This window comes from Gallus gallus, chromosome 2 (genome assembly GCF_016699485.2).
Source record: "Gallus gallus isolate bGalGal1 chromosome 2, bGalGal1.mat.broiler.GRCg7b, whole genome shotgun sequence".
Taxonomy (NCBI): domain Eukaryota; kingdom Metazoa; phylum Chordata; class Aves; order Galliformes; family Phasianidae; genus Gallus; species Gallus gallus.
This window is the reverse complement of record NC_052533.1, coordinates 133,972,843-133,988,013: the sequence shown is the minus strand read 5'-3', so window position 1 is coordinate 133,988,013 and position 15,171 is coordinate 133,972,843. Positions and strand designations below refer to the sequence as shown.

Below are 15,171 nucleotides of genomic sequence, written 5' to 3'. Positions count from 1 at the left end.
AAAGCAATGCTAAATATTAGAAAATCCTGCTGAATATGTTAATAGTTAAGGCTAATGCGTCAACAACAACGGAAAGCGCAGTATCTGTCTCATCTAAAAGATCTTTGCATGGAAGCCAGCTAGAATGAAGACAAAAGAAGATGCATTTTCAAAGCTAAAGCTTTGTTAAAAGCTCAAGAAACCGTGCCATGTTTAATAGATTCCAAGACATCCAAAATTAACAAAGGCAGACTGGGGCATGATACTTTAATAGAGATTAAAGCTGGGGGCATCCAAATGTTGCCCAACAGAGGGCTGCATTGGCAATGTATCAGGAGTCTATTTAAAAAAAAAAAAAAAAAGCAGATTGCTCATCTTTAATTTGGTGCTAGGGCCCACGGAGGATTCAGGTCCCAGCATGCAGTGCCCCATTTTTGATCCAAGTGGGCCTCAGGGATGTTGTGCGGATTAATTAGTTAATGTTTGTAAACTGCTTTGAAGATGAAAAGTGGTATCTAAGTTCCAAACATTATTATAGCAGCTTTGAGCTGTGCTGTAGAACTCCATAGGCAGCACTTTGTCCGCCGCTGGGGCATGGCACGATCTTTTTTTAGTGGTTAAATAACTGGAAGATTGAAATGGCTCTTCGACTGAAAAACATTTTTATTTTGCTGCAGCTGCTAATTTAGGTTTTAATGAGCACACCTAGTAAAAATCCTTTTTTCCCAAGGAAAGCAGAAGCCATGACTTTGGAAACTGTAGTCTGATACCCTGTAGCAGCAGCTCTCCATCCTGAGTGCTCAGCACCTACAGACAGCTCCTGCAGTTGTCAGTGGGAAATGCTACGTGATGGGCTCTTTTGAAAATGAAGAAATGCATTTAAGCATTTGAATCTCAGCTTATTTCTCTAAAATTATCCTATTCTGTTTAAAATCCACTTGAACAATGTAGTTCTAAGCCTTCAGTATACCATGTTATTGAGTACTCTGAGGATGTTGCTTAGTCAAAGCAAAGCACAGAATCCCCAGAACTGCTTCCTTCCCTTTCTCCTAACCTGCCCTTCCATCTCCTTTTTGATTGAAGGTTGGTTTCTTCTCGGCATGTACTGCTGCTCTTTTTTTTCCCACTGTTCATCACCACAGTTAGTTCAGTTTTTGGTAAATACTCTGTAATGGCAAATACCTAGTAGTTTTTTTTACTGCTTTTCTGTGCCTCATTTTTCATAGTTTTTAATATACCAAACTGAAGCATAGAGAGACCTCTAAGGCATTGTAGCTTCTATTTTTAGTATTATTTTTTCCTTTTTTGACACACACCTGATGCACATTTCCTTTGCCTTTTTGCATTTTATGAAATAAAGATACGGATTAATTCAGATTTTAAACGGAAGAATTCAAATTAAACACATAAATTTATGTAATGGGGAATTACGTGACATACACAGAACTGGTTTTCTCTGAGGCTTTGTCAGAGCTTATCCCAGTAACATGTTAGGCCACACCATTGCGTATTTATTTGGTCTGCATTCTTTTTTTTTTGGAAACACACACATGAACAGGATACATAATTGCTTTGCTTTTTTAATTGGGTTTCCTTTTGGCCACGCTTACACAATTTCACTGTGTTAGTTTAATATTTTTCTGTGTCCTAAAATTATTCCTTTGCATGTATTTGCAGCAGTTACAATTTGCAACAGTTAGAATTTGCAAAAGTGGTTCTTTCCATTTTTTTCTGCCAGAATGTATACTAACATTTAGAGCTCATTCAGTATTTTCTTGACATGATTATTTGAGAGCTGTTCAGTTAAATTTGAAGTTAATGAATCACATTGCACTTGAGTTTACTTGTATTTAAACCTCACTAAAATGTGCTTACTCAAACAAATCCCCAGAAGGTTTGTTGGCCTATATTTTCTACTGATTCTGCTACCGCTCATTTTCCATTATTTCTCTGAGGTCTCGGGTATTCTGTGTGTTCATTGTGAAGTTTGGGGTTTGTTAGTTTTTCTTCAAAACTGTCTGCTGTTCTGATGAGCTAGAATTTGCCAGCACATGTCATTTAGATAAAAATCATATCGACCATTTGGGGAAATTTTGTATGTCAGATATCTCAGCTTAGAGATCATTTTCCCGTTTGCTCCAAAATAATTGTTTTCTAATTTTTAATTTTTTCTTACAACTGAAAAAGGCTTCTTGCAGAAGATTTTTTTATTTTATTTTTTTAAGTTTGGGATTTTGATTTAAATGTGGGAAAACAGCACGGTTTCTCATTTTTGCAAAAAATATTTTTTTTTCAACGAAAATTCTTACTGTCAAAAAAGTCTGACAGAAAACATTTAATCAGTGCTAACGGTAATTACAAATGCTGTGCTGAAAAGTGCTCTAGACTTCTTTAAAAAAGAAAAAGAGAGAGTAGTGACTGTTATTCGTTAAACAACAGCAAAGGATAGGAAGAGGTTGACTTGCAAATGAGAGTAGACTCATTTTTCTAATGAACAGAAATTATTTTTGCGAATGGAAATGATTGCAATTCTACAGAACTGTTAGGTGAAACTATACAGCCCTCTCAGAATTGAATGGAGGCCTGAGGGTATGCATTAGGCCACAACGAAGCATGCATGTCCCAGCACCAGGGATGTGTGCTGAGGACAGGGGCATATGGCTGCTGTCACCCTGGCATTAGCCAGCAGCAGAAGCTGGAGAGGGGCTTGGGATGCAGGCTGTAGAAATGTGGAGCTGTTAGGCTCCATAAGAAGGTAGCCAAGGGCAAATGTGTGAAATGAGGCCCAGCAGCTCCTGCTTTCTGGCAGAGTGGGAGCCTTCACTAGTCAAACAGCAGCAGCACCTTGTGAGGACCTTTTCCATCCTCCTAACACCTTAATTCACTGCTCTGAACTTGTTTGCTCTTGCCAATAGCTTTTGCTCTCCTTTCATCTCAGCCTTGCTTTCCACTCTGCCCGTTCTCCTTCCTTTTTTGTCCCTCCACTGAGTTCTTGCTCTTTTCTTCTCCTGTGTATTTTCCTGTCCCCACCAGTCTGAATGCAGCACACATCCCCAAAGCAGGCTTTTTTACAAGCCCATTTCTTCACAAGAACTGCTCACAATTATTATATTCATAATGAAATTCAAAATGTGCAAAGAACTTGAAGTGATACGACAGTCAAACCTTCATCCAGAATATTTTGTATGCCCTAGAGCATAGGAATGTCTTCATATCTTCAGGTAATTAAAAAAAGAAATGCTTTGTAGAGGATGGTGTTTTGTAATATTTCAGACTGGTTGTGTCAGTGAGACTTAATTCACAACTGGCTAGTGTCAAGAATATCATACATAGCCTGTTAGAAATCTCATATAAATAACAAATGTATCAAAAAAGACTTGCAATCTCTTGTCTTCAATCTTTTGCAAGGGAGAATCGTTTCATCTTGTAACACTCAGTTCAGATATCATAGAATCATAGAATATCCTGAGTTGGAAGGGACTCGTAAGGATAATTGAGTCCAACTCCTGTCTCCCCACAGGACCACCCAAATATCAAACCATATGACTGAGAGCTTTAGTCCAGACACTTCTATATTTCAGTATAAGTAAATAATGATACAATTTTGTGAAGTTATCAGAATGCAAAAATTTGGCTGGAGTTCCTTGACATTTAATCTTGGTATTGGGCCATAAATGCTTTAATGTCCACGAATAATCAAGTATTTGATTATTTTGTTATTTGATTTATTTGGTAGTGAAAATAATAATGATAAGTGGCATCAGTGCAGGCTATGTCAATGACATCCCAGTGACACACTCAAGGTAGTAACCAGCACATGGCTTGAACCTCCTCTTAGCTTGCTTGAGTGGTATATGAGCAAGATCATAAAGAAGAGAATGCAGTTTCCATCTTCATTTATATAATTTTCTTCCATAGTGAAATTTTCCTCAAATGCCTTCCCCCTGGCTGTTGATTGGCTGTATACCAGTATACTATGTTGTACTTGATGAGTTCAGAGTTTCAGATGATAAAAGCAAGGTTTAGTTGTAAACTAAAACTTAATATCTCAGAAAAGTGCTTATTGTGTACTTGGCAGATTTGAACTTTTACAGTTTTTTTGCTTAGATTTGAGGAGCTTTGTGCACAAATCTAGTTGTAACCTGAGCCTTTAGAAACATTGACTTGATTTCAATTCTGGTATAAGAAGAAATAAAAGATTGCCAACTTGTTTCCATGATTGCTGCTGATTGGGTGGGGTGAAAAAAATCAGAGATGAAAACATTTTTCATGCCTTGTTCTGGGAAAGGATAAGAGTTTCTGATTCTAAAAATGTTCTCTAAGATTATGATGGTTACTATTTTATTTTAGATTGTGACTTGGATTGGACAGTTCCAAAGTTTAACTTGCTTTATGGAGATTTTGGATAAAACAGTATACAGGATGTGTGAAGTAAGAAGATTTAGAATGGCAATGGTAGAGAGTACCTTTGAATACATACTAGAGACGTATGCGTCCTGCAATAAAAAGCTTGCTGGTTTACTACCTATCTAAATCAGTCCAAGTCTTCTGCAATTTCTGTCACAGTTTCATGGAAAAACTACAAAATGGTTTCATGATTCTCTTTGAATAGATTGTAATGCCTTAAATTAACAGACCTCTGATGTAAGGAAAGGGTCTGAGCCATCCAGTTCCAACTGTATCTAATATTCTGCATTTAGTTGTGGCCTTGTAAGAATGACACTGCTCTTGGTGTTGACTGCTCCTGATCAAAACCATCTAGCCATCATGGGGGGACAATGAAAAAAATGGCAAGTTACGCAGAAAAGGATCAGCTGTTTGGAGATGTGATGTTGGTAGATGAGAGCTAAGTTAGGAAAGAGGGCTAGGTATTGAAATAGCCAGGTTAAACAAGAGACACTTAGGACTAAGTAGCCACCCAGAGGATTGATAAACTTTCACATGGAGAATGTATGGGGTTGAGCCATTAGCCCCAAATGGTGTCTTGTTTAACTTGGCTTTTCAGCCCCTGTCTAACTTGGACTTCTCTGATGGATCCCACCTTTACAGGGTTGACCCTCCTTAAAACTTGGCTTTTTGTATTTGTAAAATGGTTTTGATCAGATAGCACTCTTTTTTTTGGTTTAGAAGAGAATTAGTCTTGGTTTAGAGAAGAAATGAGTTGCAAGAGAGAATATATTAGTGTCGCACTGAGAAACAAGCCGATTTTAATAAAACACTAGAATGAAAAAAGAGGAACACAGCCAGAAGAGGATTTTAACCCACAGCTTTCTTTCCCACAAGTAAATTTTGTTGCCATAAGGCTGTATGGAGAATAGCTGACTATTTTTCACATAACTGAATGAGCCCATCTAGTCCCTTAAAACAAATATAAATATGGAAAATGGCAAAAGAAAACTGATATTGGACAAGGGCTAAAAAAGCTTTAATTTGAATGTGTGCTCATGTCTACGTGCTGACACAACTGAAAGAAAATCAGACAATGTAAATAACATATGGTTTGTTTTTTTTTGACAAGAGGAAAGAAGGAAGACAAGGGCTTTTCTGTAAGTTTGGCAAGTTGTCTCTTCTAAACTATCATATTTAAAGAGGGACATTTTGTGTATTGTTCTAGCTCCACAGATACACTGGGAGCTAAATCCTGCTTTTACTGAAGTTAATGAGAGTTTTGCCATTGACTTTACTGAGACCAGAATTTGGCCTCAGAAGACTGAATTCTAGCAATTTGATTTATCAGGACTGTAACACATTTCTAACACAAGTTTTGTTCTGTGTGAGTAGTGAAAGGCTCAGTTTTTAGCTTGGCTAAAGACACTCTTGTGGCTTTTGAGAGCACGGGGTGTGGATGTGTGAATGAATCTGCGGGGAGAATCCTTTTGCAGATCGTTGACATTTTCAGGAAGGGCAGGGGTGGTATTGGACCCAATATAGGTATAAGCCTGGTGCAGTGGGGCCTGATGCAGGCAAAGAGCTTGGGCCACTTCTGTGCCATAAACAATTCTTCAGGATGTTATATATCTCATAAAAAGTGCTCTGTTCATGTGATAGATAGGGTAAAGTAGTCACATGCTGTTCTAATGTAGCAACATATGCTTTACATAATTTAGTAATACTGTACTTTATATAGGCTTCTAGAATGAAAACAGGAAGGCGTGTTATTCCACACTGCTCCACAGGTCTTACCCAGGCATTTCTGTATTTGACAGGAAAATGCAGTGTGTATTGACACTGCAACTATTCTGCTTTTACTTTAGAGCTGCATCTTTTAAAGTTGTCTCGAAATGTCCACAGAGGACAAATAAATGTTATAAATGTTATCTGTTGGGTGCGACCTTCCAGCCTTTGGTGCATTGCTATTTTAACTGGAGTTCCACTCAAGATGGTCATTGTTAACCAAAAGTATCTAAAACTGTTGGAAAGAAAAGGAATTCTTTAAGCATTTGAAATTTCTAGCATATATTTATATTGATTCTGAGTATTTTTTTTTTTCTAATTCCAAAGAAAACTGTCCTGTTCTAACTATTTGATTTTGGTTGGGAAAAAAAAAAAAATTACTCATTATTTCTACCGCAGTGGAAAGTGCTGAGTGCGTTCTGGCAAACAAAAAAGAAAAAAAAAAGAAAAAAAACCCCAAATCCTAGTGAAAATTATGTGAATTTAGAATATTGCAGTGAAGTATGAGTGAACAACAGGAAGCCATTGCACTGTGTGAGAGGTAACAGCAAGGTTTTTCCCTACTGTATCTGACTACAAAGCAAACCCACTTACTTGATTAGAGGCACTCATTCTGTTTATTTATTTTCATCATCTTGGTAGGTAAAACCAGTGAGAGAAGGAAGGGTGAGGGGAGACACGCTTTAATGCCCATCTCATTTTCTTCCAGGAGAGTACACAACTGCTACAAGTGCCGTCAGTGCAGCTTCACGGCTGTGGACACACAGTCACTACTCGAGCACTTCAACACCGTGCACTGTCAGGAGACAGACGTCACTACAGCCAATGGGGAGGACAGTCACGGTGTTTCGGCTATCAAGGAGGAGCCAAAAATTGATCTCAAGGTCTACAGTCTGATTAATCCAGACCCCAAAATGGGGGAGCCCATATCTGACAGCATAGTCAAGAGGGAAAAGATAGAAGATAAGGAAGTGCTTAAGGAAAAAGGCTGGACTGACAGTCCCAGTGATGATCTTCGCAACGTGCCCTGGAGAGGAACAGACATTTTGAGAGGGAGCCCGTCATACACGCAGACCAGTTTGGGCTTATTGACCCCAGTGACCGTTGGCCAAGAGCAGCCAAAGCCTCTAAGGGATAGTCCAAACGTAGAAGCTGCCCATCTGGCACGGCCCATGTATGGCTTGGCTGTGGAGAGCAAGGGCTTCCTGCAGGGAGTGCCGGCCGGAGCGGCAGAGAAGGCTGGGCAGCTCACCCAGCCCTACCCTGGATCCGGGGATGGCAAGGCCAAGGATGAATCCCAGTCCCTACTGCGGGTAGGAAGCTCTCTTTGTTTCCTTTTTTTTTTTTTTTTTTTTTCCCCTGATTATAAGTGTGCTGTGTTTAATTAGGCATGCAGAAGGCTTCTTCGGTTTCAGAGTGAATGCATGGGAAAATACAAGTAAATATCAGGGGAAAACTGAAAGATTCAAACTTGTAGACCTAAGCTGACAGGTGAATATTCTGACTTATTGGCAGCAAACAACGTATATATTGGTGTAGTGTTAGTAAGCAAGTGCTTCTGCTTCTGCTATTTAGCTCTGATTGAGTTTTGTTTAATCATTCCTGCTAATTGTGCAGGTTGATGATGCATTTCAAGAACAGGGGGTTAGAAACCCAGAAGGCTACATGTAATTTGGTACACAAAACAACTAATCACCTCTAAAATTTTGAGGTGGTGTGACAGTTCACACTTAAGCAAGATTTCACATTATGAAATATCTAAGAATATGAAAACTGACTTAAATATTAATAAAAAATAACCTCTTTTTTTTGGTAAAACAGCATAATTACATATCAGTTTTGACACTTGTATGGTTGCCTTGGAAGCAGAAAGAGAAAAAAAAAAGAGAAAAGGGAAGGAGCTTGGGTGATAACGGGGAGAATATTCATCACACCAAATAATTTGTATTCTGTCATATTAAAAAAAAGCTGTAATTATAGAACTTATCAACTTCCCCTTTTATCAAGGTATACTTTTTCCACTATTGGTAAATTTGAGGTTAGAAGAACTCTGAAACTGAGGAGCTGGAAAGGCCTTTCTCCTGCAGTCGCCACTGTATGTTTTCTGGGGGTGCTTCCTTTCTGAAGTTTTAGGAACTGGCAGGCAATCTTCAGTGGAATGGAAAGGGTGGTCAGCTCTTCTTCTGTATTATCTTTTCTGAAGAACATTTATAGCCATAACATATATTCGTGTAAAAAGAGGAGCATGTCAGAAGAAGATAAAAAGCAAGATAAACGTATTCCTTGTGTGCTGAAGTTGTCCGTATCTGTTTCTGTATACACATGTCATAAAAGTGCTTTGAAAATGAAGTCAGTAATCTTAAAATATTACAGTTACTCTAATTATAAAATGATATCTCTGTCACTTAAAAGTCTGCATGCAGTTTAGAATGACCACAGTCCTTTGTGCCTTGCAGATCATGAATAGCTACGGATATCAGATGTTAAGTGTATGAGAAGCAGTCACAGAATGACAAGTTCCCTGTTGCTTGGTTGTGTGTTCATTGTGAATGGCAGGTCTATATTTTTCTGCATGTAAAAATATACCTAAAAATATATAAATATATCTGGCTAGCAGTGGACTTTGTGCTGTACATTTGTCACTAGTTACATCCCACTTCAGTTCTTGCCGTGGTTCTTAGCAATACAGAGACATATTGGCCAGAGGTGCCATTTATATTTTGCATTATCAGAATACAAATAATTTTAATGTATTTTTTTACTGCCTAATAATGATTATGATAGTAATTATGGTCTGCAAAATTAGTATGTGTAAAAAGCTCTTTAAAGGTCAAAATTTGCTTGGTGACAAGCTTAAAATCTTATGTTGTAAATAAGACCATTATATTATAATGTTTAAGTAATAGCAAATTAAAAGGGGGAAACTGCACACTGTCTGCTTCTTATGCCCTTCTTTGAAATAAGTTCAGTTTGTTTAGAAATATGGTAGTTGAGTTGTCTTCAAATCAGTATTTTTATCACTTCTGGCTTTCTAGAAATATGAGGTACCTGTAATTTGCATAGTTTTCAGGAGAAAAAAGTAGGTTTTTTTTTTTGTTGTTGTTGTTGTTTGTTTTTTGTTAACTGGATATATAAATTAATTCCTTGCTTTTCAAAATTTTGTCAACAAAGCAACTTTTATATGGTTAGTAAAAGGATTTATTACTGGGTTAGGTCTGCACTGATGGGTGAAACCATGCCGACACCTTTCAAAGAAGAATGACTTTTGTATACAGTTCTGACTTCTTTGGTCTTTGAACTCTGTTGTGCCAAGGCTGTGGTTGTCTGGGTCTTTCCTTAGAATAGTTTCATTTTTGCTTTTCTTTGAAAATGGGGCATGTTGCCTTTGTCAATTTCAATTTTTAAGAAATAGGACAGGAAGTTAATTTTCCACATCAGCTGAACAAAGTCCCTGATCATTATGTTTCACCACTCTTAATGACTATTGGAAAATAGTGAGAAGTCAAACTTCCTGAAGATGAAGGATGATCTGGAGGACAGGAGAGGGTGGAAGGTGAGGGAGTGTGAATCTGTGAGTGACACTCATTATTCCACTGAGATGTGCATCCCCTATTTCCCTGGATCTGTGAAAAATATAGAAACCTAGCTGGTGTTTTTTATTCTTGATTCAATTTTCTGTAGAGAGTTACGGGATGAAGTACTGGGGCCAGTGGAAGCTCGCTTAGTCTGGGTAGAGTTAGAAATTGTTCAGAAAAAAACCTTCCCATCTGGAAAAATAATTAAAAAAAATCCCTACTGTTGGTCAACTTTCACACGATTATTTGGGGAAATGTGTTCTTCTAGTATGAAATAGTTGGTAGGAATAGTTAATATTAGGCTAAAATCTGTGCCTTTCTATAAATAAGGGGTTAAGTCAATACATACTTGCGGTATCGTATAATGAATTCTCATGCAAAATACTGTATCCCAGGACAACTGGTGACTAGGAAACAAAACCTATAATAAAATCACAGTAGACACCTTCATTTTATGCTTTTGAAAGATCGACAGAGAGAAAGCCAAAAATTTGGGATTACTCAGTGAATAAACACTGTGAGAAATGGACTGAAAAAAATCTAGCACATCCCTTTGGTTGTGCTGGCTATTCAGTATTTATAGAGTGGTTCTGTTTATTAAGAATGATTTGTAATGATTCCACAGTAGCAGTAATACCATGTGCTTTTCATTTTTCAGTTCTCTCATGATGACTGGGGGAAGGGAAAGAGGAGATAATGTTTTTCGTATTTTTTTCATACAGATAGAGGTTAATATTGCGAGGCAGGTTTTTACATACTGAGTTTATGACTATGATTATTTGCAATTTAATAAAATATCAAAGGCAAAACAGATCAACTGGGGAAAGGGTGAATATCTGCAATTGCCCACATAATTCTCTAATTTAAACTTTTGGAATTTACTGGAAGTGTCTTTCAGGCTTGTGTGTTCAGTAATCTGTTTATGTGCTGCTTTCTTGCATTCCTTCAATGCACGATGGTTGTGTTCCCTCCCCAGGCTCTGTGCTACAGTAGATTATTCATGGGAGTAATTAGAGTAGGATTTATTTTCTTTTTAGTGGCTAAAAGACTGCATCACTTGTAATCTTTGGGGAGCAGGTCATAGTGCAGTGGCGATAGCTTGAGCTCTGCATGTGTGCAAGCACACATATGCAGGGGATGCACCTTTGTCCCCAAGAGAGCTTCCAAGCTGTGTGTGTGTAACTGAATCTTTCTCAGGGGCTTGGTACACTTCTGTGAGTAGCTTTAATTTATTTTTCTTATTAAAATGTTTCCAGCAGCTGTACTTATGGTGAATCTGTATGTTTTGCAAATGGGAATTAAAAAAATGTACCTCAGTGTGGTACAATGTAGACATTATTTCAGCTCTTCCTTAGAGTAGCTGATTTTCTAGTTTAAAGATTTGTTGATACTGGAAAGTCTATTGAGATGCAAAAATGTTCCTTTTTTGGGTAGCACATTGGCAGCCAGCAGACTCTGGGCCAGGCAGATTGTTTAATGCTTTGACAACGCTGATCTTGGACAGCAGGAACTTTTTGCTAAACTGATTTTAAATGAAGTGTCCTGTTTTGTTACATGTGGACGCTGCGGTACAAAGTTTTTCGCTAAACTAGGAATTGCAGCCTGCCCCTTCAGATCTCTATACAGACCTAGTTAGCCCCCCCAAAGGCACTGGTAAACACTGCTGCCTCACATCACAGTGCAGCCCATGCAGATGCAGAATAGCATGATGGGTGTGCCCTGCGGGGCTGCAAATGCCTGAAAGCACAGGGAGATAGATGCCAGTGTATTAATTAAAATTCATGCAACGAGTGAATTTGTGCACCATCAGAGGGAGAGAGAGAGAGAGAGAGAGAGAGAGTCAGATTATTGCAGAGGTACTGGTGGTGGTTGTCAGAGGGAGACGGCAGGCTTTAGCAATAAATATCCAGCTGAAGTTATGGTAACATTTGCTATGAGCTTTTATTACAAGGGCAAAGGATAAAAACAGCTATGCTATTAAATCAAGATTATTTTGCACCATGATGTGTGGACTCTTCACAGGAAATCACCGTTTTTCAAGGAAGTTTCCATTTACTTGCAGAAGAGTTATTTTTCTTTTTGTCTCTGATATTTACAGTCCTGGTATTTCTTACAGTGTTCTGTCTGGAGCTGTTATACGGCTTTAAATTTGGAGAGAGAGGAAATCAGAAGAACTTACTCTCCCATTTCGCATTCTTCTGCGTGACTGATTGTGGCTAATTCTAAATGAGCAATACATATGCAAATATCAGTACACTTATATGTGATTGGTTCATTTGATGTCACTGTAGTAAATATCAGATGCAGTCCCTAGTAGTGAAACATTATTTCTCCTGTAATAAAACACCGACTCCTGCTACCCACAGTTAGATGCCAGATTCCTGCAAAGAGGTGGAAAGGCCAAACTGTCTTTGTGATTTCCAAAATATAGGTCCCTCCTGAAGGAATGCCTCCTAATTATTTCCTTGGAAACAACAACAGATACAAAGAGCAGAATAACACTATTTGATAGAACAAATTCTTAGCTACAAAACACTATTTTTCAGCATAGTCAGCACCATCAGTCAATTTGCGTGGATGAGACGGTCGAGGTGCTCCTCATTTTGTGGTGTAACAGCTGTGCGAGGCTGTCTGGAACATGGCTTGTTTTTCACACTGCTGTTGCCACTCCTGAAATGCACCATCTACCACCTCACTGTGCTCACATCCACTGTTTGGTCTCTATAAACATTCATGTCAGTGGGTGCCAATTTTTCTGTATGGAAGAATTCAATTCCACACCTTTGCTTTACTTCCATGTCAGATGCTGCCTTGTCAAACTGCCCCTCTGCTGCCATCTGTCACAGAGCAGCAACACGTAACGGAATATTGTTGGGAAGGTTCAGCCTCTACTGCCATGCCACCAACGTTCATCTCCGATGCTGTGGGCCAACATAATGGAAATAGGAGGCATTACTTCTGGAGTAGTCCTCATGCTTCTGTGCATATAAACATAAAATTCTTGGCCAGAAGGGCAGCATAGCGTTGAGCTGAAACCTGCCTCTCTGGTGTTGGTGGAGGTTTTGTGCTGCCTTCAAGTAAAAATGTGCTCTTGGCAGTGCCACTGAGGTGAATTCTGGTTTAGGTGTGATTTTTTGTCAGTTGTCACTACAGTGAAATGTGTTTAAATATTTTGTACGTTTTACCTTTTACCTTTTTGTCCCACATTCAGACAACTTCTCAAAGCAGTATTCTCAGTGGTATATCTACAGAATGAAATTTAACATGCGCAGTTGTCCCATAAGACTTGTATTCAAGTTAGTGGAGATCTTGGATCCAGCAGCTCATCCCTCAGCCGTGTTGGAAAAAAAAACAAGCAGCCCTTTAAAGGAGAAACATCTGAAATAGTTTCCCTGTAGCTGCATCTCATTTTTTTCCCATTTCCTCTGACTCTGTTAGAGATCTTTCAGGAAGTATTTATAGTCAAGGCTATTCATTGCCATACGGGTCCTCTAATTAGCTGGGGGGAACTCAGCAGGCACTGTGTCTTGCTAACGCACACAGCTCCGTCAGGTCATGGAGCTGCCAAACACTCTGGGTTTTTTGGAGCACCTGTTTCCACAAGTCCCTGCCTGGGGAGGTGGTGGGCTGCTTTGTAAATATAACTACATCCTGGAGAAGGGCAAGAATCATCCAACAAGGAAAGGGGGAAAATAAAGATAGGACGTGAAGAGAAATGGTTTCAAGGCATTGGGTTTCCTGCATAAAACAGCGACGGGTAGAATCCTGTGCCGGGGAGCGGGCTGCGAGCAGAGCTAAAATAGCTTGTGAAGATTTGAAATCGTTGTGCAACAAACATGTACTTGGCTGCTTTTAGCAACTACTGGAACCAAACCCACAAGAAATTGAATGTTTCGCATTACTCATCGCGACAGAGTGATCAGATAGGACTAGAAAAAAAGTCACTTTTAGAAAAATGTTAACCTGCCCAATTCAAGGCATGTTTCTGGTTTCTGTGTGGGGTGTGTCTGACATGTGGAGAGACAGCCCCACCTCGCGCGTGTTTACCCGCCCGACGGTGCTTATTTTTTATTTATATTTCTTTCTACAAAATGTGGTTGGGAAAAGCTTTAAATGATAAAATCATTATTAGGGTGGGGCACAGTAATAATGCAAAAGGGCAGCAGCTACGTCAAGATCCTTGCTGGGGAGGTGAATCAGTGCGGGAACAAAGGGCTGGGAGGGCCGGGACAGGCCCCAGGCGCTGCGTCAGCACCAGCAGCCTGCACTGAAGTGCTGTGATCGATAACGATGATTCAAGCAGGGAGAACCAAGATCAATCTCGGTTTAAAGCAAGCTGCTTGGGTGGGATGGGAGAGGTGAGAAGAAAAGCTCCTTCTCATTGAACTGAATGGCCAGAGCCAGCTGTCAGTCAGTGCCGAACGCAGTGAGCTCGGTTACACACTACCCTCACTAGGTGGGTAGGACGTTTCTTTTGCCCCCTTGGGTCTGATAGGTGGTGCCTGGGCGTGGTGACAGGTTTCAAAAAGTGCAGTGGCAACAGTTCTCTTGTTATTCTGTGTTGCTAATAGATTATTTACCTGAAGTGGAAACTTGAATTGTACGTAGAAACAGGATAATTTTTGCCAAACTGGATCCAATAGGAAACACGCTTTCATGTCCAAGGGCAGAACTTACTGCTAACTTGTAGATTTTCAATGGAAAATTAAATTTCATAGATGAATGCAGGCAAGGATTGTACTTAACTCTATTTTTGCCTGAAGTACTGGGGAACTGAACAATGAAAATCTATGGAAAGATGCCTCTAACATCTGGAAGTGCAGAGTGGCTTTCTGTGTAGAATCTCTGAAAACCTTGTACATGTACTTTGGTAATTAAAAGGCACAATAAATATATTCTTTTAGAGAAGGAGTATTATGATAGACAGCAAGTAAATGTTTAATTTATTGGACTAAGAAAGGATCATTGTAATTATAATTGATTTGAGGGAATCCAGATGCTATCTGCATCTGAACAAATGCAAAATGGTGAAGATTTAAAAACAGATTTGTGAATAAACAGTGCACACGTGTTCTGAGATTTTTCCATGGAGGTATCCAGGGGTTAATACACACCACTGAAAATGGCAACTGTGGAAAATAGCTCTGTTATATGAACAGATGTGTGCTATAGCAAATGTACATGTGACATATGCAAAGTGTTTATAGAACAACTTTTGTTACCTTAGTACTCCTCAGATCTGCATGTGACCACCTTGCAAATAGTCGATTTTAAGATCTCTAATTTAGCACAATTGATTTAGTGAACAATTTCCTGCCTAATATAATTCATTTACTTCTTGTACCAAGTTCTGTTTTTAAAATGAAGCTTTATAATGGCTAAATGGTTCTGTTGATGTTTTTCTAAGCATTTTTTTCTAAGTCGCAATACATATATTTTAGGA

At 39.0% G+C, this 15,171-nt stretch overlaps 1 protein-coding gene across 16 annotated transcripts in view; it reads left to right on the top strand.

Annotated features, from left to right (window-relative positions):
- TRPS1 (transcriptional repressor GATA binding 1) overlaps positions 1-15,171 on the top strand; it is a 210,739-nt gene that overhangs the window by 56,173 nt on the left and 139,395 nt on the right. For all 16 annotated transcript variants that reach the window (XM_015283047.4, XM_015283046.4, XM_015283037.4 and 13 more), the window contains one exon: positions 6,863-7,466. In XM_015283047.4, coding sequence (XP_015138533.2) covers positions 6,863-7,466 — 604 coding nt within the window. The remainder of the gene's footprint in view (positions 1-6,862; positions 7,467-15,171) is intronic.